Source organism: Limanda limanda, chromosome 4 (assembly GCF_963576545.1).
Source record: "Limanda limanda chromosome 4, fLimLim1.1, whole genome shotgun sequence".
NCBI classification, from domain to species: domain Eukaryota; kingdom Metazoa; phylum Chordata; class Actinopteri; order Pleuronectiformes; family Pleuronectidae; genus Limanda; species Limanda limanda.
The window spans coordinates 12,662,788-12,689,652 of record NC_083639.1 but is presented as its reverse complement, the minus strand read 5'-3'; the positions used below and the strand labels follow the sequence as shown (position 1 = coordinate 12,689,652).

Below are 26,865 nucleotides of genomic sequence, written 5' to 3'. Positions count from 1 at the left end.
ATGCACACCATCTTTTAGCTGAATGTATAGAGGGCAGCCAGAATATAAATAAATCAGGCACTCGCCAAAAAAATGCTTTAACTTTGAATTCCCCTATAAAACATGTTACAGGAAGGAACTCCCCTCTTGATTAAACATGCATGTCATTAACTTTGATTATTCTTATCCAAGCTGTGTAGTGGTTGGAGCTTTGATTAAATTCTCTACCCTCTGTTTCAAAGACAATCAGACTTCTTAAAAGGAAAACACACATTCAGCAACAAAAACACCACAAATATGAATATTCTGTGTAAAATTCAGTGTTTGATGATTCACATGCAGGTGAAATGTGTTTTTTTCCTTAGGAAGAGTCTGACCTGAGTAAAATGACCGAGAAGGATTTAAGAGCTGTTCAAATTCTCGAAATGCTAAGGGAAGGAGATTCACTTCTCGTTATCTTATCTCCTGTAGTATACACACTGGAGCATCATTTAAGAAAGATAAGAACAAAATGCTGTCCTTGTTGCAGCACCATTTAAAGCGACACAACATTGTAGTTGTTTCAAGGTAGAAATGTAGAAGCATAGGAGAGCCGGGTTTTATTTTTGTGGCACGATGCAAGATGTACGGAAAACCTCACATGATTGTCTGGGTGCCACATCCATAAATATCCATTTCTTTCAGTCCAGACGGGAATGGAGCATATTGATTTTTTTCCACAATGTCATCATCATAACAAAATACTTTTATTTCATTACATCCTCCCCATTGTGATTTTTCTCTGACCAATTGATACATAGAAGAGGTCAAACGCGACCAAAACATTATTTCTCTACTTGTATATGCCTCTCATTTCTTTTATTATTTCAACATTTCAGTCATGTTGTTTATCTATTAGAATTTATCTATTTTGTTTAATTCCTATAAGTAAGCGATAGTTAAATGTTGCATTTGTATTAACTGAAAAAATCCTTTCTCAGGAAGGGTGATGCTGTTCTTGACAGGAAACCTCATCTGAGTCACTACGCTTCTGTCTTCAACTCCTTTTGACTTCTCCTTTTTGTCTTTCCTTGACTTCATGACATTTTCATTCAGGGAGGAACGCAGGGAACATGCTGCATTATGAAAAAAGTTAGATTAAAGGTTTGGATGCCATAAAATGACTTTTAAGCTACTGGTGAAACATTTAAATATGAGTCATCAGAAGGAGAACTGATATACATGCTTTGTGTGTTTGTGTATTGCTGTGTATCTTCTGAATCTAAAAAGACAAGTCTGACATTTTAGGAAACATGCTTGTTCCCTTCACTGACAAACGGTAGATGAGGAGATCGATACCACTCTCAGGTCATGTCAAAGTCCTGACGTCATGCGGGGTTCACCTCTGTTATTCCAGTCTCCTTTCATTCAATCAAACTGCACCAAATTCCACACACTTAGATTTTGTTCCCCTAAATGTGCCAGATTTCTTTCATCAAGATCCATGAATTATTACGTGGTAAAATGATAAAAAAAAATTAACAAATCACACAATGATGAGTGTAAAGTGAAAAGATTAATATATGATCTGCTCCTGATTTGTATCCACATCAAACTTTAGTATGTCCTCCCTTTACCCATAGCACATTTTATTTTCGTGGAAATGCTTCATAAGTTATTGTGTAATCTTACTTAGAAACAAAAAAACATTTGAACCACCTAATTCAACAATCAGACAGGGGTGAAAACATTCACCTTCTTGGCAGAGGTATGAGCAGTTTCCTTTTCATTCTATTCCTTATCTAAATGGAATGAATCTAACAGCAAACTGTTCAGTACGGTGAAGTCCATCAGTTGGTTATTTGCAACGTTAGAAATTGATTTTGAATGAGGTTTTTCTTTTCTGGACAAAACCCCATGTTTTCAGCTTTTCTTTTGCCAAGATAAAGGTGTTTCCACAGCTGAATCAGACATTTTCCTGAAAGTTTAACTATTCCTTTAAATTCAAACAGTAGCAGAATATGTTTGCCTCATGCTGAGAAAACAGTGTAGTCGTGCAAAACTAGCAATTTGGCTCCAGGTCAGTGTCATTGAGAAGTTTGCATGCTTACCTAATATGAACTGCATCAATATGCTGACTCATCACCGTGTTTTGTAACTCTGGTATGAGATTAATTGTAAATTGCAAGCGTCTGGCCGACTCTACCCTAAAACAAATCTCTGCTGTCAGTCGATAGTTTGGAGCCTTTGTTGTGGCTGCTCACTGAAACAGTTGCAGTCCTGTACGTGTATCTGTCTCCTGCAGCCTCCCTACATATTAAGAGCCTGACAGAGCTGCTGTGTGATGGAAGAGTGAACCCAAACAAGATTTGATTGAGGATATTAATTCAAATATTTTTGTTGACAAGAAAAGAGAGAGGTCAATTCATTTTAAGAAAGGATTTAGAAAGAAATTCGTTTGTGAGTATACAGACTTTATAAGTGCAAACAGAAAATAGAGACTGTCTTCCTTCCTCAGTGTGCTATTTGCCTTGTTTTTATCCATAGTCTTTATGGGCGGTGTGGCCTAAGGGGTAGAGTGGGCGTTCTCCAACAAGAAGGTTGCCGGTTCCCATCTGCATGCCGAAGTGTCCTTGGCAAGATACTGAACCCCTAAAACCCCATAAATGTTGAGTGTACTAAAAATGTAAGTCGCTTTGGACAAAAGAGTCAGCTAAATAACATGTAGTGTAATGTAATAACGATGGACGACGCATCTCCTCTTCCTCCCACTATCCATAATTGTCTTGATCCCCGATGTCCCATTGATACACAAGGTCAATTAATCACGAGTCACGGATAAAATTAAGATCCCACCAACTTACATGGTGGAGGCAGGGTTTATGATCTTTACTGCAGCCAGCCACCAGGGGGCGATCAAGATGATTTAGCTTCACTGTAGGCGATTTGTAATCTCTCAGAACAGAATAACAACCCCAAAACATGAAGAAGTAGAAACGATCAATACATGAATAAAAGTCAGATAGAGGGCAAACAAACAAACTTTCTTTCTCATTCTTTTTCCCTTCCTCTACTCAGGGTTTCCAATCATTCCCAGTGTACCTTTTCCTCTCTCCTGCACGACTTCATTTGACCTTTCCATTCCATTCCTTTTAATCTGGCTCAGCAATCGACTCAGACAGACTGAGAGCTGAAGCTCATTCTGATGCGGCACACAGCCGAGTTGGAACACAACCCGTGGCTCTCTCCCCAGACTGCACTTTTACAGTGACCTCCACTGTATCTGGAGTGAATGTAGATATTTGTATCCATTTATTTTGAGTCAAAACACCAACACAGTCACAGGTTCCCTGTGGACAGAGAAGCGTACATGCACTGTGCACACTACAAAGTGGGCTTACTTTATTTTGCAGGTCGGCAATCGTATGTAACAAGCTTATTTTGTATAAAATTATACACAACTAGAAATAATGTAATTAATTATACATTAAATGAACACAGTTGTACTCTAATAAGACGTAACAAGCTATTAGTATTAGTATTATTATTTATTATTATTATTATTATTATTATCAATAATAACTATATAATAATGTTCAAGATATTGTTGGGAAAAAAACAGATATGAAAAAAGGTTTTTCATCACTATTGATGTTTATTTCTTTGAACTTAATTGGAACTGAACACACTCATGCCAGTCTATACAACACATGAGGGGCAGAGTGTTACTGTATGTGTATTTCTTGCACTTGATGCATGTATACTGGTCTTGTTTTCCATCTTTGCAGCGTTTCTTTTTGTTGCTACCTGGTTTGGTCCATTTCCTTGCACCTCTCTCTGAAAACCATGCTGCTTGTGATAAGGGACCACACAGACAAAACAATTTATTTGTTGAATCCCGCCCCAATTTGCAGCTGAGATAGTGTGTGAGAAAATACGGAATGGTTCCCGTCAGACGGAGGTCAAAATATTCATGCGGGGGCAGAGAGGTGTTGGTGCTTGAAATGTGGCAATGTTGTAACCAGGTTGAAAACATGTGCGTGAATAGCAAGTACAGACAGACCGAATTCCCACCGCATGCACACACATATACATTCACTCACACACTAACAGCAGGCCCAGATAGGAGGAGGACAGAGTGAACAATTTCCACACTTTTATTGTCCTCAGCGCCAAAGGATCCAAACACCACATATGTAATATAAATGTTGTGGGATGTGTAGTGTGCAATCATTGGAAATATGTTCCTTCTTGTTGTTCACAGAAAATGAGCCATGGCCAATGAGTCTGAGGTGGAAAAAAGTGTTAATGGCATCAGTTTTCTTTTAGTAAACGTTGAAAACGGATCCCACAGACCCCAACACCACACAAGGGTTTACGAGACTGAATCGTGGAATGGACAATTTACTGTTAAGTTTATGATCCCGTATTTCGAAGGTCAGGTTTCAAACAGCCTGTATTTCCAATGTTAAAGTTTAAAGACGTTGGAAAAAGTAATGGCATTGGCTTCAAGTAGAGAGTGGATATCTGTCACTGGCTTTAAACCATTAAAGCTGTATTCTTTTTCTCATCATAATTCAGCTGTTACGCCGTTTTAGGAACCTGGCTTTTGGCAGGATGCTAGAGAGTGTGCAATAAATTTCTTCCTTCTATTATGTGTCCTAAAGTCTTAAAACCCTTCCCTGTAGCCTGGCCAGTTTGTCTATGGGATTGCTCTTTTAATCTTATTGATTTTGAGGGTAATTCAATCAGCAGAAAAAAACGTATTTGTTCAAGCCTGCCCTCTCTGAACCTCGTCGCCCCACTGGGGTCAAAGCACCAGGGTTGTTAGTGAGTGTCCTCTTTTATGAAGCTTCATGTATAATGAGGCCCACACAACCCAGTGCCCAGTGAACCAAGACTCCCTCACCCTCTCATTTGCTTTATCCCCCCTTTTCTTAGCCTATACCCTCTTTTCTGCCCTCTCCTTCTCTGTAAACACAAATGTAAATGAAAATAATTGTCCTCAGGGTTTTTAACTTCCACTAACGCAAACTAAATGTGAGTTGTGATTTGTTGAGACAGTTTATAAACATCTTGTTAAGTCTTGCGATGACCTAATTCTTGGTCACTATTATCCACTTTCCCTTTTTTTTCTCTCCATCATCTGCAGATGTGTCTGCTCCTAAATGTACCCACACTTTTAATCTTGTTGATTTTATGCACCATGGGTGTGTTAGGGGAGATACAGGTCATTTCCTTAAATACAAAACCACATCAGGGTTTTTATCTACCCAGTAGGACTATATTTACAAAGTTAAATCAACTTGTTATATTCAACATTTAATCTATGATATAGTCTTTTAAGTAACAAAAGAATAATAGATAAAAAAACAAACAAGCAAATACAAAATCTCCATATTGACCGGATGTCTGTAATCATCTAGTAGAAGCTATTTTTAACATAAGGGCCTGCTTGAATTATAACAGTTAAAACCTTTGTAGTATCAGATCATTATATTTCAGACATTTACCTCTTACTTTGACCGCATCATGACAAATAAAATCCTAAAATTGCACATGACATAGTACTTTCAAGATATAAATAAACATGAAATATCATGTGGTGCGACCATCAAGAAATTACCAATTTGGGACTTCGATGATGAAATCCATTCGAAGACAGGAAGTAGCATCATAAACCATTTTGCCAAGGACCCATGGAAGCAGCAACAGGTTTATAACTCTCTCTCAAATTTGGAAAAAAATAACCTTTTTCACAGCTGGTATGTAGTTGCCACATTTGGATATCATGTGGTATGACCTAAAAAAAACTATGAATTCTAAGTTATTTCAAAATATACATATTTTGATTCTAAATGTCATAGTGACCTTTTGTGCTGACCTACGTTGTTTTCTTTATGAGGCCAATTCTGTGACCTTAACTTTTTACTGAGCTAGAAAATGATCATGTTGTTCGACCAAATGTGGTGCGACCATTGCAGAATGTTTTACATGATAGATATATGTCCTAGATTGGGAGTTTTGGGGCTTTTTTAAATTCGATTAACGATTTATACACATAAAGTACTTGAGAGTATTATTTTTTTCTAATATTTCAGAAACGGTTTATGTTAAATTTTTGTACAAAATCATGAATATATACCACCCCAAAAATGTAACATGTAATTTATCTAGGTTATTTCTGAATTTATTAGTAATTTATTATTTATTTATGTGTTTTTTTATTTATAACAGTTTACATTTATTTGACCAGATGCCACTTCCAAGCAAAAATGCAGCGTGTTAATTCTGACCCTGTAACAAGAGCGGAGAACCTTGCTCAGAGAAGAGAAGTATATATAAAACCTTTTTAAAATGAAAACTACAAATAAAGCAACATGAAGTACATATTGCTCTTATGTGTTTTTCATTACTGGACCAAATGCACATTTGCATTAAAATGTTCATCTATCATTAGTCCAAAATATATTTTTGATTTATGGCATGAAATTACATATCTTTTTAAGCTACACGAGAAAATATAACATATAACATATAACCTCTAACATATAACATATAACCTATAACCTAGCAAAATGAAGCAGCAGTTCACCGGGTGAAGAATTGGGGAATATTAAATTAAACTAAAATTTCTAGGGCTGCAAAGCAGTACTGGGCGGGCCTGAGCACATGCATTTTGAAGCGTTGCATGCGTTTTGCCTGAAAGAATTAAATAATGACTGAGGAAATATTGACACATAGAGCTGTTCAGGACTGAACTCTGATCATGAGACAGAAGTTTGGTGGTGATAGGACAATGCAAAGTGGAATTATGACAACATCGTCTATTTTGGCGAAGGATGAACCTACGCCGTACCTCAATGTTTACACGGTTTGAGGAAATGTCTCAATTCTGAGAGAGAGAGACAGAACACACCTTTGTAAAACAAAGATTCCTTTGATATTTGACCACTGTCACTGCAGGAGTGGAGTTGTTCGTTTACGGCTCAGCATCAAAGGATTCATGGTCGATGTATGTACAGAACATCGTGTTTTATTGCCCAGAACATCGTGTTTTCATGGCGTGTAATCAAACTTTGACGCCACGCCACGGTCACACCGTGTGATGAAAAAAAAATCCCTCAGTCAGTTATTATCTCCATCTTGTTGTGATGACACTCATCTCAATTTGAAGTTGATCCGATGAAAGCCCTGGTACAAGTACATCAAAGTAAAAATGTGGAATATGGCCAAAATGGCCACTAAATGCAAAATAGCAGGCTTCCTGTTGTGTTTTTCCAATTGCTCCTAAATACTTTTTTTTTTGTCTGGTCATTATACACCTGTATATCGATTTTTGTGAAGACCGGTCAATGTGAACACGTTGCAGGGGTCTCGGGGGGCTCGGGGGGCTCCGTTGAGCCATTTTGCAACGCCCATTGAAAATTCCTTCAGACTATGTAAGTTTTCACCACTTTCTAACTTTCTGCAAATTTTGGTAAGAACTTGAGCATGGTAAAGCCCTCAAAAAGCCAATTCATTTGCCTGAATAATAATAATAGTAATCCTTACAATTTCAATAGGGTCTCACCTGACTTTTGATGTCAGTGCTCGGGCCCTAATAACTGTAATTACTGTATCAGTCTATATAAACCCCATTCACATAATCACATGGGCACAATTCATTTGTCTATAGTTTCTTTTGCGGGTGTAGGTTTGACGAGAGGGCAGATGGTAAGGGTGGGAAGTATTGGCTGGTTTTTTTCTAAGTGTAGCCTGCTGTTGCTATAGCCTTACTGGAATTACCAACCGTAGCTTTAAAGAGTTTCAGTAAAGCATCATAAGAAGCAATTTAACATGTCAGCAGATGGAGAAACCCAAGATATGACAACTACCATGTTGTTGTTTTTTTGAGCCTGACTGAGATTTTTCAGGACACTTCAGGACACCACCTACATCTATGACCTGCATCCATTGGACGGTACTAGCTGTCAATCACACGGTATCCATGCCCCATTGCTTAAATGGGATAATAATGAATTGAAGTGGACTTAAAACTAGAGATTTTGACCATTAGCTGTATGAAAATTTCCACTGACATCAAATCAAGTGATGAAGACATTTTCCCGTAGACTTCTATACTTCTTTTTGGAACCAGTGGTGCCATTGGTCCTCTGAGTGCTGACAGGTTCCAGGCACTTCCGGGTGGCCTTTACTTGAGTCTGGGTCCATTTGTTTATTGAACAGTCAGTTACACCAGGGTTCCCCGGTATGTTTGCTATGTGAAGTTTAACAAATGAAATTACCAAAACGTTTTTACAGATTATTAGCTTGTTTGCTTTTTTTTAACACAAAACTGTCAAGCTTCAGGAGTGTTTAATATCGTGTGGTTATAATTAGAGCCTGCCATCCCCCCGGAACCACATGCACTATCTAATGCTTATTTTGCATCACTCCCTGTTGATAGGCCATCTGCCAAAGCATCATAAAACCCTGAAGCTGGGTGATTCATTTTGCCACTCAGAGGCGATCACTGCCAGAGGGTGGAAAGACACATATATCTAACCTGGGTAGAGGGACCAGAAATATGACTGTGCTTGTAATCCTGGAGAAGTATGCCCTCAGACAGTACATGTCCAACGTGTCCAGGCAAAGATCAATTTCAGAAAGACCACTGGGAAATGCGATGACAGGCTAAAGAGACGGCTAGACTGCGCTGGAGAGAGACTTAGAGAGGAGGATAAAGTGAAGGTTGAAGGGAGAGGTCGGGAGAGACACAGGAGAGGTGGTGTGGAAAAAGAAGAGAGAGAGTAAATGAGAAGGATATCACCAGTAACATGTGGGGAAAAGAGTATAGATGAATGTGGCTAAAATGAGGAGAATGAAATGATGAAGCCCAGACTCAGATTTGGAAATCAATCTTAACTTTTGTGGCTGTGCATAGAAAATGCTTTGTTAGGATAATCTGACTTTAAGTATTTGTTTGAAATGCATCAATAAGGTTCCAGGAGGTGCTGGTGAAGATGCATGATGCTGCATTCTTGAATTCCTGAACCCATTTTTGTTTACTTTTCATTTTTCTTTCATATTTCATTACTATTTCATTACGCTTTAGGTTTTTCACCTCTGCAAGACTTTTGATAATCTCAATTTCTACAGACCTTACCTAGACCTCTTTCCTGAACCTGGCAGTAAGAGGAGGGAAAAAAGTGAAGAGGTTGATGTACTGGGATATTTGCAAATTAGGTCATTAATCCTATTATGGACAAATGAATTTCCTAGTGCTGGACTATGGATTTTCCAAAAGATTAAATACAGTAATTAGTCCACATGGCAATTGTATTTGTGTAAAGCCACAACTCTTTACAGAGTCTTTAACAGTGCAAGAGACTTTGCTCAAGTTCCATGAGTGAAACACAACCACCAAGTTTTTTAATCTCCACTGTGTGTTCAGTTGCAGTTTAACTGAGACAATATGTAAAGTAATACTGTATCGGTCACGCCACCAGTCTATTTTTGTCGCCTTATCTCTGTGTGAGCGAGGTGGTGAATGAAAGAGTCACTTCATGTGACGTGGCAAATTGCAGAATGGTTTTCTGTGGAGCATCAACTTTGGTCAACTTTGACCTACAATATTTGCTTCTCATTTGCTTATGTGTGGCTGTGCCCAGTGTTACTGTGAAGGACATGGTGTGGTCATTTCCCTGCATTTGCCTAAAAAAGAAAACATTTACTTTTACGTTTACTTTTAAATACTTTAACATTTGAATGTCTAATCCTGCAACTGTTGTGTGTTCACTTAATGTCCTGTGAATAACCCAAAACTTGAAAGACAGTAGAGTGTATACCTCCACTCAAAACTGAATGGATGCATACTTGGCACATGTCCCATCCCTCCACCAAATTTCTGGAAATCCTTTCAGTTGTTTTTGTGTAAACATAACATATATTCCAAGTAAAAGACAAAAACATTAAGTAAATTACACATAACCTATACAACACTTTTCGATCAATACATTTACAAAGTAACTATTGCACATCGATCAAGAAAAAAGCACAAAATAAATCCAAAGCCTGATCAAAGTCTGAGGCTGCCCAGTCACCACATCTAAATCTGCCACTGGAGTATAGACTGGTAGCCAACCTAGCTTCCGGACACAAAAGCATCCTAAAGCCACAAGATAACAGGTAATTATAAGATGAATGCAATATCATTTAACGTCTTCTTGTATATAAGGAGAGATATTGCCTCCACTTATATCGTTCTAATTGATGTCTGTTTTTAGCTTTAATCGGCCAAGTCATTACTTGTCGTGGCGGCGCACCACTGAGTCTACTGAGGAGGGATTACTCATGGAGGCTCTTTGTCACTGGCCGATAAAATCCCTTCAGCTCCATCTCACATTAACTACAGTCCTCCCGAAGTAGTGTTGTATTTTCAGCTAAAACTGGGATCATACAGATGTGAAGAGCAGCTCGATGTGTGAAAGAGTGTTCAGCCAAAAGCTGCAGGATATGAAAAAAAGAATCATTATTATTTCGGCTGACTTGTGATGCATCCTCCCAGAGATAGATGGGAAATGAAAACATCTACAGAGACGTCAGGTCTTCCCACCTGTACCACAGGATCGATTTTTATTTTCACAAGGAAATAACTCATCATCAATCCACCTGTCAAGATATGTATTTGTCCCTAAAAATGTTTAATTAGTAAAACTAGGGTGTTTGTCAATATGTGGTAGAGTAGGGATTTCGAGAGACAGATTATTTTCAGTATAAGTAACAGTTGCCACCGAACTGATATATGATAACAAAATTAATTGAATTTGCAGCTTGTCTTGTGTAAAGGTCACCACGCACCACTGCCCCTTAGCAAATTTATGAAACTTACTATTTGTGCCAGCCTCCTTCGTTATGAGCTGCCATCTTTTCGGAATGCTAAAACCAGAGACCGATCTCCAAATCCTATCTCCCTGTTCACTTAATCAACCCAAAGCTGTCAGACACTGAAATCCTCCCTCGCTCATTAAATATAGATGCTCCCTGCTATTGTTAGATATTAGGAACATGATGATCAATCAAAATGTCTCATCCATGGCACATTAGGAAACCACTGCGTGTTCTTAGAGTCGCTTTGCAATAAATGTCCTTGTCTGTCTAAACTGGCCCTTTTTACGGAATGTAATGCAGCTGTAGTAGAGACTCACAGTAGCTGCAGGGCAGTAACATTTGATTTCTGGTGCTGTTCTCCATTGAATGTTGATTTTTATTATCAATTTTCCCGTTAAAGTCTGGGCAAAGCAACAAATTGAATTTAAGACATAACGGCTCTTTGAAATACCTTTATTTATTTTGCCTCCGGAGAAATCACATAAAACATTACCAGACTGCAGGGACTGGTGATGTGGAAAAGCCAAATAAGATTGCTGTAATCAGTTTGTGTTGGAAGAACATTCCATCAAGAATCAGTCCAGAAGAAAACTGTCCTCAGTGAGACCCACAATGATACTGGTACTGATTTTTCAATGGCAGGTAAAAGTGAATATAACGCCCTCACATTTACTTATCTCCAAATGCAAATCAGCCTCAAGTTATTCCAGAGCAAAATATACATCCATCTCTTATCTATACAGCTAATCCTTTGAGGGTAGCAGGCTGGAGCCAATCCCAGTGGGGCAGGAGGGAGTGTACACCCAGGACAGGTCGCCACCATATTGCAGGACCAATATTTAGATTGATTTACTCACACGTATAGGTTCAATTTAGAGTGTTGAATTAATCCAACCCCAGTCTGAATGTTTTTGGATGCTGGGATGAAGCCGGTGTACCCAGAGAAAACCCACACAGACACAAGGAGAACATGCAAACTCCACGCAGAAAGACTCTGGGCAAGCTGGGATTCAAACCGAAAAACTTCTGGCTGTGAGGCGACAGCTGAGGCAAATGGAAAGGATAAAATTCTGAAAGAAGTATGATTTTTTGGGATGGGCATTTCAAAAGACGACAGACACAGAACCATTTTCTTTACTGTGAGGTTAAAGTCAAATAATATGTGACATTTCTTCATTAGCAAATAAAAGGTGTCAAGACAGAAGAATCAACACTGATGCTCAAACAACCGACAGTGGCAGCTGATTGCACAGCGGGCCAGTGATCTCCCTGTGAGAGCAGAGGAAGCGTCTTTCACTGGGTCGTCTACTAGCAACTGGATTGATCTGCATAAAAGTGGAAGGTTACCACAATAACTTCTGTTTATTCTAAATATATCAGCTACACGTCTCCCTCGGTCGCCTGGCTTAATTCCACTGGACCTCCTGGTCGTTGGTTCTGTGTTGTGAGCATCCACCATATCCTGACACGTCACTGCAAATCCCAGTGACAGAAGGGCCAATGGATTCGATCACTTTTTTCTCATTATTCATGGCTGCTGGCAGATGTAACTTTATTGTCAACACTTACTTAAACAGAATAAATTGTTATGATTGTGATGATGTTCACAGGAATGACTGAGTATTCCTTCACATCTCGAGAGGCACATGGAGACCTCACATTGGAAACATATCGCAGCCGTTGTCAACAATTTTTTTTTAGGTTCCAACTCTTCCTGATGTAGCCAGCTTTCAACCAAATATGGAAATAATGTTTTGCTGCAAAGACGCGATTTTATTTATTTCATTACAAACTATTTGTCTTCTTTTTGTTGAGGTACTAACCCTATTATTAAATAAACGTATTTATGTGGAAAGAACCCCACCAAGTGTTGTATATATGTTACTACAGAGCAACACAGAGTGGACTCTGGCAATGCACCAATAATTTAGTTTTTCAAAATACTTACAAGCTTTAAGCACATGATGTGTTTGAGGACTTGTGTTGACAAATTGAATATTTGTGGGATTTTTGAGGAAGCTGTGGGACTCAATTGCAGTAATTGAGAAAAATGTGCAACTCGTCAGGAAAATGAAAACATCGACAGTAGTCCCAGTAAACCATGCACATTCATGTTTACACCCATGATGCATACCACTGTAACATTTCAAGTTGTCTTTTCCCCATAATATCAATCAGGTCGTATATGAAAAATATCTGTTGCTTAAAAGAAAGAAAAACAGAAGTGTATTGAATTCACTTCAGTAAAAACTTCAGATGTTTTTCTTAATTGATGATACAGCTCAAAATACATGCAGCTTGACAAATCCTGAGGTTCCTGTGATAAGCCCAAAAAAGTACACAGGAGGGTCATGCTTTCTTCAGTCAGCTAAATAAGAGCTGCTCTTGGGATGTTGTATCAGATTCAATTATCATTTTCATTTATCTTTCTCATGAAAACTTCTCTGGAAAACAGAAAACACTTTAATCAAGTGAATGCAGTACACTTTAACAGTCTATTATTATTAATCTCGAAATGAACTTTCTGATGAATGAATAATGGGGGGGAAAGTGAATCTCTACTGTCTATAACAGAGTGCAGACTCAAGTTTCATCAGATCCCTTTCATAGCAAACTTTTAAAGTTGGCTTTGTTCACACACACACACACACAATACAAGGCAATAAGAATTGATACTCAATGACTACTTTATTCAAAAATAACATTTAATATGCAATGATACAACACTGTCGAGTGGAGTGTGTGAGTGTGTGTGCAAGGGGAAGAACTGGTGTCGGAGAGAAGACGTGAAGGGTTGCTGGTCAGCTGTGAGGACATGCTGTAGTCGTCTCATGCTGCATTCATCACACAGGGATGGAGAACTTGGCCAGGATTTGGCATCCTGAGCAACAACTGAGATCTGACACAGTCTGAAGGTTTCATTTTGTTTTGCTCATCTTTATTATAAGCAGGGACTGATTCAATGGGGAAAAAAAACTCCCAAACCCTGAGTTTCTGACTTGTGTGATAGCAGTATTTAGTCAGAAGTTAGTGTATTTGGATTCCCCTTGTGTCATGAATGCAGCTTTAGTCCTGAGAGGAGAAAGGTAACTGTAGGGTCTACTGTTTGGGGAGGGGGGGTCAATCCATGATGGGCAGAGGAAGCACCCAATTCCATCATCAAATCAACCGCAGCGGAGGACAAATCTGAGACCCCTGAAAAACAACAGATATGTTCAACTAATACCGTATGGCCCTAATGTAGAGTGAATGTCTGCATCGTCTCTGAGACTAGTGGTATTTTACAAAATGTCACATTATTTCACAAAATAGTAGAGCAGTCTCCCAAGAGATTTGTCCTCGTTTCAGTGGACGACATGAAGCACTGACGATGTGAGATGGCAGTTTTCAGCTCTGCAACAATGTAACAGCACCGAGAAGAAAAAAGAAACAAACGTAATGACGGTAACAAGTGCGAGATCAGACTCCTTGTAAACAAGTCCAACGTCTAAGGGGGGGCGTTTCACAATCTTTTTTTGTTTGTTAAAATTGCTACATTAAAAACCAACTCTTATTGGCAGTGTTAGACTAATCCAGATAACACACTAGCTTCACCTGCCAATCCTCTAGTTAAGTTAGAACCTGGAGATTATTTCTCAAACAAACCCATTCTTAATTTTAGGTCCTAAAATAATGTGTATGAGATAAATGTCAAGTCTGCAGATTTGAAACTTTGTAGCGATGAAGTGACTGGTTGATAACTGTGCTGGATATTGTTGCATTTCTTAATGCATCTCAGTTTCAAGGCATGTGTGGAAGACTTCATCATGCTAAATAGAAGACTAAGGAAAGGTTATTCAAAAGGCTAGCTAACAACTTGAAATTTGTCTTGGAGATTTAATACTCGGAGACAGGTACAAAATTAAGTAAATGGCGTACTAAACTGGCTAATACAAAGTCTACTGAGGAACTATGGCGTGGAGAAGTATTAGGATAGATTAAAAAAACAATCTTTCTCCAAGAGTTGCAGAATCCCTAGTTCTTGGACACGAGGAAGAAGAAAAAAGCTTCGGTGGCAGCGATTTTAGCTTTTTGTAGAAAAGATTCCCACATCAATATGATTCACAAACTGGGTTTTTCCAATAACACACTTGCATCATTGCCCCGAGAAATATGTTCCCTCGCGACTGTGGGTCTGGAGATGCCTTTTGATTTTGTCAGAGCGGCTGAAGCACTTGCCGCACACGGGGCAGCTGTATGGCTTCTCCCCGGTATGGATCCTCATGTGGACCTTCAGGTGAGCCATCTGCGTGAAGCCCTTCCCACAGATCTGGCACCGGAATGGTTTTTCTCCCGTATGGCTCCGCTGATGCTCCTGGAGTCTACCAGACGAGCTGCAGCATTTCCCACATACACCACAGCGGTATGGTTTTTCCCGCGTGTGCACTTGTACGTGCACGTGCAGGTGGCCAGCGTGACTAAACGCCTCACCGCAAACCTTGCAGCAGAAAGACGACATGTGTGCTTGTAGGGGGGATTTCTGATTTGGGCATTCCACGGCATTGGCTGCTTGGTTGCGCATGTGAGAGGCCGGTGCTCTGCTAGCTCCAGTTCCAGCTCCCTTAGCACCAACCATCTGTCCTGCATTGTCCACGCCAATAATATCAATGTTGTTCTCATTTGAGCAGTTTGGGTTGACCGGGGCCAGAGGCTGGGCACCGCTGTTGGAGGAAGTCGAGCCTCGGTGGCCTCCTCCGCTCTCCGCCTTCACGTGCCTGGAGGGGCCACGGGAGCCGGGATCCCTCTCCCTGTTCTCCACACCCTGACTCTGAGGGAGGTTGGATGTGTGGGGGCCTTCCTGGGGATATTCATTTCCAACACGTGGAGGAGTGAACATGGTCTCCGGTGTGGTGCAAGAGGCGTGCCCCCGAAGCTGCTCCTCTCCTTGGTTGGCCCGGAGATCTCTTTTATCTTTGATCTGAATTGGAATGCGCTCCTCGTGCCCCATGCTGGGACTCCACTCGCGTCGTGGATGCTCACCATCCTCTGCCTCCAGCAGCGCCATGGATGGACGATCTAAGAAAACGACAGAAGGAAAATGTTAACTCTACAGTATCATTGGGGTGTTTGAAGCTTTTAGGTGTTCTGATCCTCTCTGTTCAAACGTGTGACATTTCACTGAACAAAAATGTGTCCACTCAACTCTACTTGATCTACATATGCCACAAGGCCCAGGCACTTCACAGAATTTCATGGTTTGAAAAGAATATGACTATTTACTTATAAAAATGGACTTTGACGTCAACTTAATCGTAGTTAAGCACAAGTTAAGAAACTGTAAATCTAAAGCAAAGCCTCCAAACAAGTGCAGTATTAGGGCTGGGTATTTATTGCAATATCACTTTCAATAGGAGCAGATAGCAATGCATACTGTACCCAAAGCTCAGTATGCATTGTTGGATTGCTTGATGTAATGATGTACAACTCATAATTGGTTTAAATGTTCTACTTCAGACGAGTAAAATGTTTTTTGTCGTCTATCAAGAGCATAAAACTACAACCTTCACTAAGGAGCTAAAATCTGTCTTTAAACTTAAAATAAATAATAACGGTACAATTATCATGATCATTATGGTTATTGACAAAAAAATGCATCATAATAACCTTATATCACCTTATCGCCCAGTCCTATGAAGCATCCTTCTGTAAAACCCCTCTTTATCAATGGAGCAAAGCACTGGACTCACTATCAGAACGTAATAGAAGAACCACAGCTGTGGTGAATCACAACATGTCTAAGCTCTCATGTGCTGTCACCAGGAAACTGAAAAGCAGAGACACACTCATCACACTCACTGTGCATGAAGGCACAGTTCATAGACGTGTGCTAATATGTTAAACGTTACTGTCACTTTTTGAGAAACCCTTAGCAACTATTTGATATGCAACAGTAGTGAATGTCATGTTTACATCTAACATTCACCCGCGTGGACCCATACGTGTCTCTTTACATGAACTCACAGCCTTTAACACTTTGATTTGGACACTGCTAAGCTAAAGGAAAAGTATTGTTTACAATCACAACAACTAATGGCAGCCTCGGCCACTCTTTGGCAGCAGCTTCGGACGCGGGGGGTGTTTTCAACTGAGAGTAACTGACAAACACAAGGAGATGGCGCCTCGGTGCTGCCCGGTGTTCACCAGCATGTGTCCCTGTCAAACTAACTGCGATGTGGACACGATCGCTCCGTCCACACACACGAGGGGGGTCAGGTGAAGATGGACGCTCCCTCTGGTTGCTAGCGAGGGTGCTAACCTAGCTCCCAGGCTAACGAACAAAGGTTGCTAACGCGCTAGCCGCACCACAACAACAGCGGCTAACTAGCTCCCTGGCGGCTAAAGTGAACTCTTTCTGGGGAGTGGACCGACTTTATGTGAGGGACTATTTGTTGTTGCGTGTGCCCCGAGTGCAGCCACTGGAGTTTCACCACCTCACATACTCTGGCTGAGCACACGCCAGCACTGCTAGCTTCGAGCGGGGCTAACCTGGCCAGATCTCGATCCCAGCGTCCCGCAGCCGGCGCCTCAGATGGTCGTTCTCCCGCTCCCGGATCGCGATCTCCTCCTGGTACTCCAGGATCGTGTCCTCCACGGACTTGTAGATCTCCTGCGCAGCTAGCATGAGGCGCTCGGTCAGGAACACGTTCAAAAACTGCAGCTTGGTCATTTTCTTGGGATGCACCGGGCTCCTGCTGGTATCCAAGATGCTCGACCCAGTCACGTGACCCGGACTTTTCAGTTCTTCTTCTTCCTCGTTCTTGACTTACACCCCCCGCCCCCCCCCTTTCCCTCCATCCGTCCATCCTCCCTCCCTCGATGAGGCAGAGATGGGTTCACTCCGGTTGATGTGGACAGGTCAGACAATCTAGTATATTTATAAACCTAATTTATAGATCACACATAGCTGAGAGAATATAGTGTAATATTATATAGATCACACATAGCTCACATAAAAGTGTAATACTTTATAGATAACACATAGCTCACAGAATGTAGTGTTATATTATATGTAGATTACATAGCTGAGAGAATATAGTGTAATATTATATATAGATCACACATAGCTGTCAGAATATAGTGTAATACTATACATAGATCACATAGCTGAGAGAATATAGTGTAATATTATATATGTCATACATAGCTCACAGAATAAAGTGTAATATTATATAGATCACACATAACTGACAGAATATAGTGTTATATTATATATAGATCACACATAGCTGTCAGAATATAGTGTAATATTATACATACGTAGATCACATAGCTGAGAGAATATAGTGTAATACTATATAGATCATACATAGCTCACAGAATAAAGTGTAATATTATATTGATCACACATAGCTGACATTATATAACGTGGCATTATATATAATATGTATAACATGAGACCTACTGCTCTCTCACTGACACCCATGCTAAATGTTGCAGTCATGAAGTTATGAAGTGGTAACATATTTGATCTTATATGTCCTGAAATCAGAAAAAGGTTTTCAGGTTTTCAACATAGGATGAATTTGCTTTGGTGTTTGGTGCAAAACAAACGTATTTGATAGAAATCACATTAAATAAAAAAAGTAGGTGGGGATCTTAATTAAATTAAGAAGATTCAAGATTCAAAGATCATATTGACAATTTTGCAGTTGCAGTCCCTGAGGGTAAAGTGTGTGTGGGGGTTGTTGTGCATGCGTGTTAGTAACAGTCCTTGACCTGTGTTTGTTATGGCTACTCCTCAGTCTTGGGAGGGGTGTTCACCAGTCTTTGCTGTGATGGAGCTCTAGGATAAAAACAAAACTGTTATTCTGTCTCCTGGTGGTGGATCTCAATGTCCAGATGGCAGCAGTTCAAACAGGGGGCGGCTGGGTGTGTGTGAAGAAGCAAGAACTGTAATACAAAAACTGAACTTTTGAACTTGTGGTAACATCCCAGGACAAGAGTTCAAGAGAGATTTTTACTGTCATTTTCCTCGATGACAGTTTCATCTTCAGTAAGGTGTTGAGTTATAAATAAATAAATATATACATATATATATATATATATATATATATATAAAAGCATCATATAGGAAATTTGATCAGCTTATATCAGTCAGATTTTCATTTTATAGATGAACTCACAGCATTCAACACTTTGATTTGGACACTGCTAAGCTAAAGGAAAAGTATTGTTTACAATCACAACAACTAATGGCAGCCTCGGCCACTCTTTGGCAGCAGCTTCGGACGCGGGGGGTGTTTTCAACTGATAGTAACTGACAAACACAAGGAGATGGCGCCTCCGTGCTGTCAGTCAGATTTTCATTTTATAGATATATATATGTAACAGAAGATACTTACAGATAATGTAAAATTATATTTCTAAGGCTATATATTATACTCTTCACCGATTTTATACAAGTCAGTCAACGATGCCTTAAACTTGTTTTTAAACGAAAGTTCAACTTGCAATGTGTGTTTTCACCGCCAGTTAAACTTGGATGACTTGATTTGATGTCAAGTTAATTAAGAATATTATGCAGGGTTTTTTTTAATTTATTTATTAAACTTTCATTATATATAAATAAAATAACAGCCATACCAGCCCCATCACCATCCATAGTTACATTAAAGACTCCAGTTCAGCAGGTGGCGCAGCAGCATCAATAGCAGCACGCATGCAGAAGCGGAAGTGACAAGACGTCACACTCCTGCGCCCCTCCACCACGTGTGAGAGCATTTCAGTCACATTGGCAGATCCTCCGCAGCACCATGAAGCGCCCAAGTAAGTGGACACGCTAAAACAGGCCTTACATTGCTATTTAACCGTTTTGGTGATAAATATTCAGGATTTATTGCTCGATTTATCATCTACATTATAACCTAAGTGCTAACTGCTCTGTTTGGTCTGCTTTAGATTTAGCCAGCTTTTGATTTACCGTGTGTTTTCTCTTTGTGTCTCCAGAGTTAAAGAAAGCGAGCAAACGTATCTCATGTTCCAAACGTTACAAAATACAGAAGAAGGTAAGTGACTATATTTTAACATCCACTTTTCACAATGACCTGTAGATAAAGGTTTACAATTTAGTGGATTTGTGTGAAACGTGTTTTATTGCTTTTAGTTTTTGCACGCAGTTTTATTGTAAAGCCCACAAATTACAGGTCTGTTTAACATTTAGGTCCGCGAGCACCTCAAGAAGCTCAGAAAAGAGTCGAAGAAGAAAGGACCGGGCAAACGGCCGAAGAAGGATCCCGGAGTGCCCAGCAGCGCTCCCTTCAAAGAGGAGGTGCTGAGGGAGGCAGAGCAGCGGAGGCTACAGGTTGGTTCAGGCTTCGTACGGTCATGGAAAACCTGGAAAAGTCATGGAATTTTAAAATGTGTTTTTCCAGGCCTGGAAAAGTCATGGAAAAAAATAATCTCCCCAAAGTTTTGGAAAAGTCATGGAAATGTGTTATATTCATATTTTCATGTCGTACATTTCCGCTTTAAATGTTTTAAATAATTCATATGCTTTTAAAGAAATACGCTAAAAATATAAGCAGGCATACTCGGGTTTGTGTCATTTAAGGTATACTGTATGCCTTGGAATTCTCATTGTTAGTTTGAATACTACATTTTGTCACTTTTTCGCGTATACTCCGAGATTTCATAAAATGTTAGGTCATAGAAATTTGGTTTAAAGTTATTGAAAAGTCATGGAAATTCATTGGTCAAAATGTGTATGAACCCTGTTGGTTCAATCTAGCTGGTTTCACACATCCATATCACTGTCGGATTTTAAATGTTCCCTTTTTAAGATAGACCCTAACCCTAATATCTTATAGATTGAAGAAGAAAAAACGAAAAAGCGAGAAACCGTTAAAGAGGAGCGAGCCAAGAAGAGGAAGAAGGAAAAGTCTGGAATTAAAGAAACTGAACCCAACGCCAAGAAGGCTCGGAAGGTAACAGGATAAGGCAGCAGACATCTGTTAAACCATATTTTAATGTTCACCAACCTAAATTGGTTATTTTATTTACACAGGAGAATGGGACAAAGTTAAAGGCCGGCCCAGACAGGAATTCAAAACAGTTCCTTTGCAAAGAATTAAATAGGGTAAGACCTCCAAGTCCCGGTCAGTGATTTACTGCTCGTGTTCTCTGTAAGAACTCGTCTATCGATGCTTAATGTGACCTCCATCTCTTCAGGTGATTGATGCATCTGATGTAGTGATTCAAGTCCTTGATGCCCGTGATCCTGTGGGGTGCAGGTGTCCCCAGCTGGAGGAGGCGGTGCTGCAGAGGGACGGCAAAAAGAAACTCCTCCTCCTTTTAAACAAAATAGGTAAATGGACATAAGATGGTGCCATGTCAAGTTATAGTTAAATACACACTTGATTAGCAGGCTTGTGGCCTGTTGTTAATCTTTATTGAAACTAGATGGACTGTACTTTTAACTCGTGTATTTCTTGTTGGGTTTTCTGTATTGTAGACCTGGTACCAAAGGAGAATGTGGAGAGGTGGATACAGTGTTTACAAAAGGAGTTTCCAGTTGTGTTGTTTAAAGCATCAACACAAATTCAGGACAAAACAGTGGTAGGACGTTCACTTTAAGAATACGTTATAAAAAACATGTGAAATGCTTTACTGAATTGGTTACTCAGGTCTGAATGCATTCACAAACCAGTTCATCAGAAGATTTTAGTTAAGGTATCCTAAATTCTTATTTAATTATACATGTTTATCCCATCCATATTTTCTAATATATATATACGAAAGTCAGAGTTAAAATTATTTATTCATTTTTTGCAAATGAGTTTGATGTAATATTGCTTGATTACTCATAAATAATGGATGTAATGAATGCTGTGTCTGTTAAAGGAGGACTGAGAAGGTTGAGCAGCTTCTGTTGTGCTGCTATAACTGGTTATAGCCTCCAATAGTAATTTACAAACCACATTTACCAGTTTTGTCTAAACAAAGCTGATGTGTGTTTGTGAACAAAACAAAAATATGTTTTCATAAATCCAGTGTTTATTTTTCATGGTTCTTCCACTAATCTGTCATCTGGTTCTATCTCCATAAGCAAGCAAAGAAGAGCAGGATAACGGCCTCAAACGAAGTCCTGGACAGATCCAGAGCAGCAGCCTGTTATGGAAGCAGCTGCCTCGCTGAGCTGCTCTCAACTTACGCTACCAACACAAAGGAGGAAGCTTCACTCAAAGTGGGTGTAGTCGGTAAGCACAATTTTCGAGTGTCCAAAACTTCATTTTCCGCCTTTTTACAAAGTGTCTTTTTATGATAATAACTTTTATGGAATCCTGTGGATTCAGATGAATGATATTATTTATTAGAGCACTATGACCCCTTTTTGTCTAATGCGCCTCTGAGACAGTCAAACTATTCTTTCTGTCTTTGGCTCTGTTCAATGTACATATCTCAATATTTTTTTGTTTATTTTTACCCTCAGGTTTTCCTAATGTCGGGAAGAGTAGTCTGATCAACAGTATGAAGGGAATCCTGGCCTGTAACGCTGGAGTCAAGAGGGGAATCACAAAGTGAGTGACGGTCATAAAAAGATGAGCTCTAATCGCAACTGTAGCATTTCCTGTTTCACACAAGATGGCTGTAGCAGTAGATATTAGTGCTCAGACACACTGTTTTAAATCATTTTCTGATCAAGTTTCTTAATTAGTAGGACTAATGTTAATAGCAGCAACAGAGCCATAATCCTTTTACAGCTAAATATTCAAATAATCACGTTAACTCCAACTCCGCAGATCCATGCAGGAGGTGCACATCACAAAAAATGTGAAGCTAATAGACAGCCCCGGAGTCGTGGCATCGCCATCCAACCCAAAAGCTTCTATGGCCCTCAGGAGCCTGCAGGTGGAGGAGGGCCAGGAGACTGTGTTGGAGGCCGTCAGGACTCTGCTCAAACAGTGCGACAAGTCACAGGTAGGAAGTGTTTCCATCACAACAGATGTGTTGCATAAGATCTGGTTCTGTCATAACGGTATTTAAAGTAGTCTATTGTCTATGCTCTCACAGATCATGCTTCAGTATACTCTGCCAGACTTCAGAAACTCTCTGGAGTTCTTGACCATGTTTGCCAAGAGGCGTGGTTATCTGCAGAAGGGTGGAGTCGCTAACACAGAGCAAGCAGCTGCGGCCTTCCTTGCTGATTGGACAGGGTGAGTTTGATGCGACCTAAATAGATTTTGAAAGTTGTGCTTCTGCAGTGCATCAATGTGGAAATGAGGACAAAAACGCAATTCTCGATTTTATAATGAAGACTTCTAATCCAACTCTGATCCAAACATGGTGCCTTGAAAAATATATTTACATAATACGAGTCTGGAGAGCTACATGTAATTGTAAAACGTTTGTTGTTCCTCAGAGCAAAGACGAGTTACTACTGTAAGGCAACAGAGAGCAAGAGCCTCCCTGCGTACCTGTCTGCCGCTGTGGTCGCTGAGATGCAGAGTGGCTGGGACCTGACCCAACTGGAAAAGGGAAACAAAGAATGTCTGCAAGGTGAAGACATGTAGTTTGAATTATTCAACCAAATATTTGTTCCAGTTTTATTTAGGCTGACAGAGGTTTGGAAGTGGAGATGATGGATGAATGGTCTGTATGCTGTAGTTTGTCCATTAAGCACACTACTAACAGTAACTACTGCTCTTTTCTTTTAAGCACATTTCATCTTGTCATATTAAGTAACTAAATTGACTAATACGCTTAAACGTATTAGTATTAAACGTGTCAGGTTCTCTAGACACTGCAGGAACACTGTATAGCTTCTTTGTTTAATACAGCAGCACTGATGCAGGTTTTACTTCCATTATAAGACTTGGGTGCAGCACCTAAACCAAATTAACAGAAAAAATACTACGCTGATGTTTGGCTAGTACTCTGGAGAGACAGGAAAGTGGATTGGCTGTGATTTAAGATGTATGTTCCTATTTGTCTTGCTAATGTGTTCAGTGACAAGCAAAAACCTGTGTTTACATCAATATTGCAATGATAATGGTCCAAAATGATGGGAAAACAAATCAGAATTCCAAACATTGTCATAAAGAGTAATATGTGACTCAGGGTTCATCAGTCACTGATGTGAGTGAAACTGAGAACTGTTTTTTTCTCCGGCAGATGTGAAATGTCCAAACCAGGCGAGCAGTATAGGCTTCACGTCTAAAGGGCCGACAGCGGGTCTGCTGAGCGTCAGTGAAGTCAGCGAGGTAAAACCTCATGCTCCAACCACAGAGAGTGAAGCAGTGCAGAATGATGAGGTAACTATAGATGTAATATTAGTGTTTGTTTTGGAGAACTCTTCATAATAAACTGCTATCAGCCTGTTCAAGCATGGAAATGAGGACAAAATACGCAAGTCTGATTTGTTTGTGAAGACTTCTAATCCAACTCTGATCCTGCTGGCTGGACTTTCTTCTTTCAATTCTGTGTATCTTGAGGATTGTTGGCATTTGAATTGAGAAATCTTCTCTTTTAGCCTGAAGAAATGCCCGAGGAGCCAAATAAAACAGAAGAGTTGGAGAAACCAACGAAGACGCCACTCATAAGTAAATTCAGTTTATATTTAAAAAAAAAAAAGTTTTTTGCTAAAACCTGCAGTTGGTCATGTTTACTTATTGCCCTCTCTTTGCAGAAATCCCCCTCAAAGTGCGGTTTCCCATCGACATCAATCTCTCCGCAGCTTCAGCAAATGACGCCTATGACTTCAACATGGACTTTAAATGAGCTTCACCTTTTCACTGCTTCTAAAATAACTTGCATGGTCTGAGGATGTAGACCTGGACTCGTGGCCTCCCCCAACTGCTGAAACCTGGAGGACAGTGAAAGTTTACCATACGAGAACTGACCTTTATTTTAGACAACAGTTTTCATTTGATACCATTGAATTTTGTTTGTCTTCGGTTTATCTGCTCTTCAGAAGATGAAATGCTTGTTGTATGTGTTAATCACTGACTTCTCCTTTTGACATGTCATGGGGTCATTAGCAGTATCTTGTCAATACAGAATCTTGTAAATAGCTGACTTACTATAAAAAGCCCTTTTTCCCCAAAACTGTTTTATGCTAATATTTCAATTCAATGAGCCAGAGTGCTTTACAGTGCAAATCACATTCACTCATACACTCTCTTTCATGCAGAGCATCTATATGCAGCGCTTCTCTATCACAGCATTCATACACTGCCAGACATTTGTGGGGTACATAATGGGGTTCAGTGTTTTCAGGGTAGGGAATTTACATATTTTATTTTACAGTTTTTGCCCAATCCAGGGGCATTTGAAAAAAATTGTGGGCACTTTTGAAACTTATGAAATAACATTTAACCTTTGTTCAAAATCATAAATATACTTATTTAGGCTTACAGCATATGAGCAATTGCCATCAAATGTCAAGACTATTAGGCAGTAGTCTACAGATTCAAAGTATTAGATTTTTTTTAACAAAAAACAAATCAGACAATCCTATTAAATTTTATTTGGATATTACTTTTTCCGGATGGATTTGCAACTTAATAAGTCACTGCTGTAGAAATGTGAAGTGCAGACACTGTTTGCCTGGACACTGAAAAGACCCTAAAGTACATGATAATATCAACAATGATAATGTAAATAATAATTCTTAAAGCTTCACTATAATGTTGGGAATTAGTTTATTAGTGTTATTTGAAAATGTGTTCTATCAAGAAAATACTGTATCCATGCAGTTGAAATTAAATACTGCTAAATTATTGAAGTATTTTTACGATAGTTACTTTGAGTCAAAGTGGCTGGAAACACACATTTGTCATAAATGTTAAACAGCTGAATGTTTTCAATCTGTGTTTCCTAGATAACTAGTGGTCACATATTTGTGTGCCCCCCCCCTAAAAAGTTCATACTTGAAATTCAAAGTTCAAAGTTGATAAACTTATCTTATATTCTCCAAAGGTGTTTGTTTCCATTATCTTATTTGAATCATACGTGTTTTGTGTTGACAGATTATTGTCTACAAAGACACCCAAACCCAACTCAAATTACATAAAAGGACGTGAAGATTATTATATTATAATATTATTATAAAAAATTCACACACAGCTCCGTGGGGATTCATCATGTGATATGCAGCCAAATATTTATGTCCTGACCCATACTGCATCCTTTCTTCAGAATGTTTTAGCAGTCCAGTAGTTTTGTGTAATCCCGCAGACTAACAGAAACACAAACAAAAGAAACAGTATATGTTCGTGCGTATGTCAGCGCAGTGGTGTACAAAGAACTTGAAAGCCATACTTGAGTAAAAGTACAGATATCTTATCTGAAAGTGACTTCGGTAAAAGTAAAAGTCACCCGTCAGAAAATGACTCGAGTAAAAGTCTAAAAGTAGCTAATATTAAAAGTACTTAAGTATCAAAAGTATCTGGTGTTGAAATGTACTTAAGTATCAAAATTAAAAGTACAAGTACCAAAATTAAAAATGCTAAGTGCTTTTTATAGTAGGCCTATACAGACACAAAACAACCCACAAATTGTTCTCTTCAGGATTTATTTCAACTGACTGAAAAATGATAACAACAATATGCATATAATGTATAAGTTTACCAATTTTGAACCCTAGATGCTGAGGTTCAAATAGTAATGGACCAGTGCATCTGAACTTCTAGAGACAACAACGAATCAACTTTAAACAAGTTCCTCTTGTGTCTGCCCAAGAACATTAATAAACCACAGAATGACCACTAAAACATTCTGTAAATATCACTAAACATGGACCTTTCATCAGTAGCAGGAGTGATACACAATGCCCCTTATGCTAACTCAGCAAAGGGAAACTAGGCACACAAAATAAGATAGTTTCTCTTTTGTAAACAGCCTGCACAGGGCTAGTACAGAGAAGAAAAAAATCACTGGACACAGTCTCGTTTTGCTGCCAAATTTCAGACAGAATACTAAAGACTGAACTGAACCGAGCCCCTGCATGAGCACCTGGATCATTCTAAAGGGAATAGATGGATGGGGAATGTGCATGCG

The 26,865-nt window shown here is 39.4% G+C and overlaps 2 protein-coding genes and 3 non-coding genes across 5 annotated transcripts; 4 read left to right on the top strand and 1 right to left on the bottom strand.

Moving 5' to 3' along the window:
- Positions 1-13,499: 13,499 nt before the first annotated feature.
- Positions 13,500-17,584, bottom strand: LOC133000313 (zinc finger protein with KRAB and SCAN domains 1-like). The gene is made up of 2 exons (XM_061070211.1): positions 17,356-17,584; positions 13,500-15,885 (listed from the first exon to the last, which is right to left on the bottom strand). The coding sequence occupies exons 1-2, from the start codon at positions 17,534-17,536 to the stop codon at positions 14,966-14,968; spliced, it is 1,101 nt and encodes a 366-aa protein (XP_060926194.1). The 5' UTR covers positions 17,537-17,584; the 3' UTR covers positions 13,500-14,965.
- Positions 17,585-19,476: 1,892 nt separating this feature from the next.
- Positions 19,477-24,912, top strand: gnl3 (G protein nucleolar 3). Its single transcript, XM_061070348.1, has 15 exons — positions 19,477-19,635; positions 19,816-19,874; positions 20,030-20,170; positions 20,676-20,792; positions 20,873-20,944; positions 21,037-21,172; positions 21,320-21,423; positions 21,914-22,064; positions 22,298-22,385; positions 22,608-22,785; positions 22,879-23,021; positions 23,228-23,364; positions 23,980-24,119; positions 24,338-24,407; positions 24,494-24,912. The coding sequence occupies exons 1-15, from the start codon at positions 19,623-19,625 to the stop codon at positions 24,583-24,585; spliced, it is 1,641 nt and encodes a 546-aa protein (XP_060926331.1). The 5' UTR covers positions 19,477-19,622; the 3' UTR covers positions 24,586-24,912.
- LOC133000739 (small nucleolar RNA SNORA47) lies at positions 21,707-21,834 on the top strand. Its single transcript, XR_009678222.1, has one exon. It is a non-coding gene; the product is annotated as a small nucleolar RNA SNORA47 (small nucleolar RNA).
- LOC133000736 (small nucleolar RNA SNORD19) lies at positions 23,080-23,154 on the top strand. The gene has a single exon (XR_009678219.1). It is a non-coding gene; the product is annotated as a small nucleolar RNA SNORD19 (small nucleolar RNA).
- LOC133000737 (small nucleolar RNA SNORD19) lies at positions 24,194-24,262 on the top strand. The gene has a single exon (XR_009678220.1). It is a non-coding gene; the product is annotated as a small nucleolar RNA SNORD19 (small nucleolar RNA).
- Positions 24,913-26,865: the final 1,953 nt, after the last annotated feature.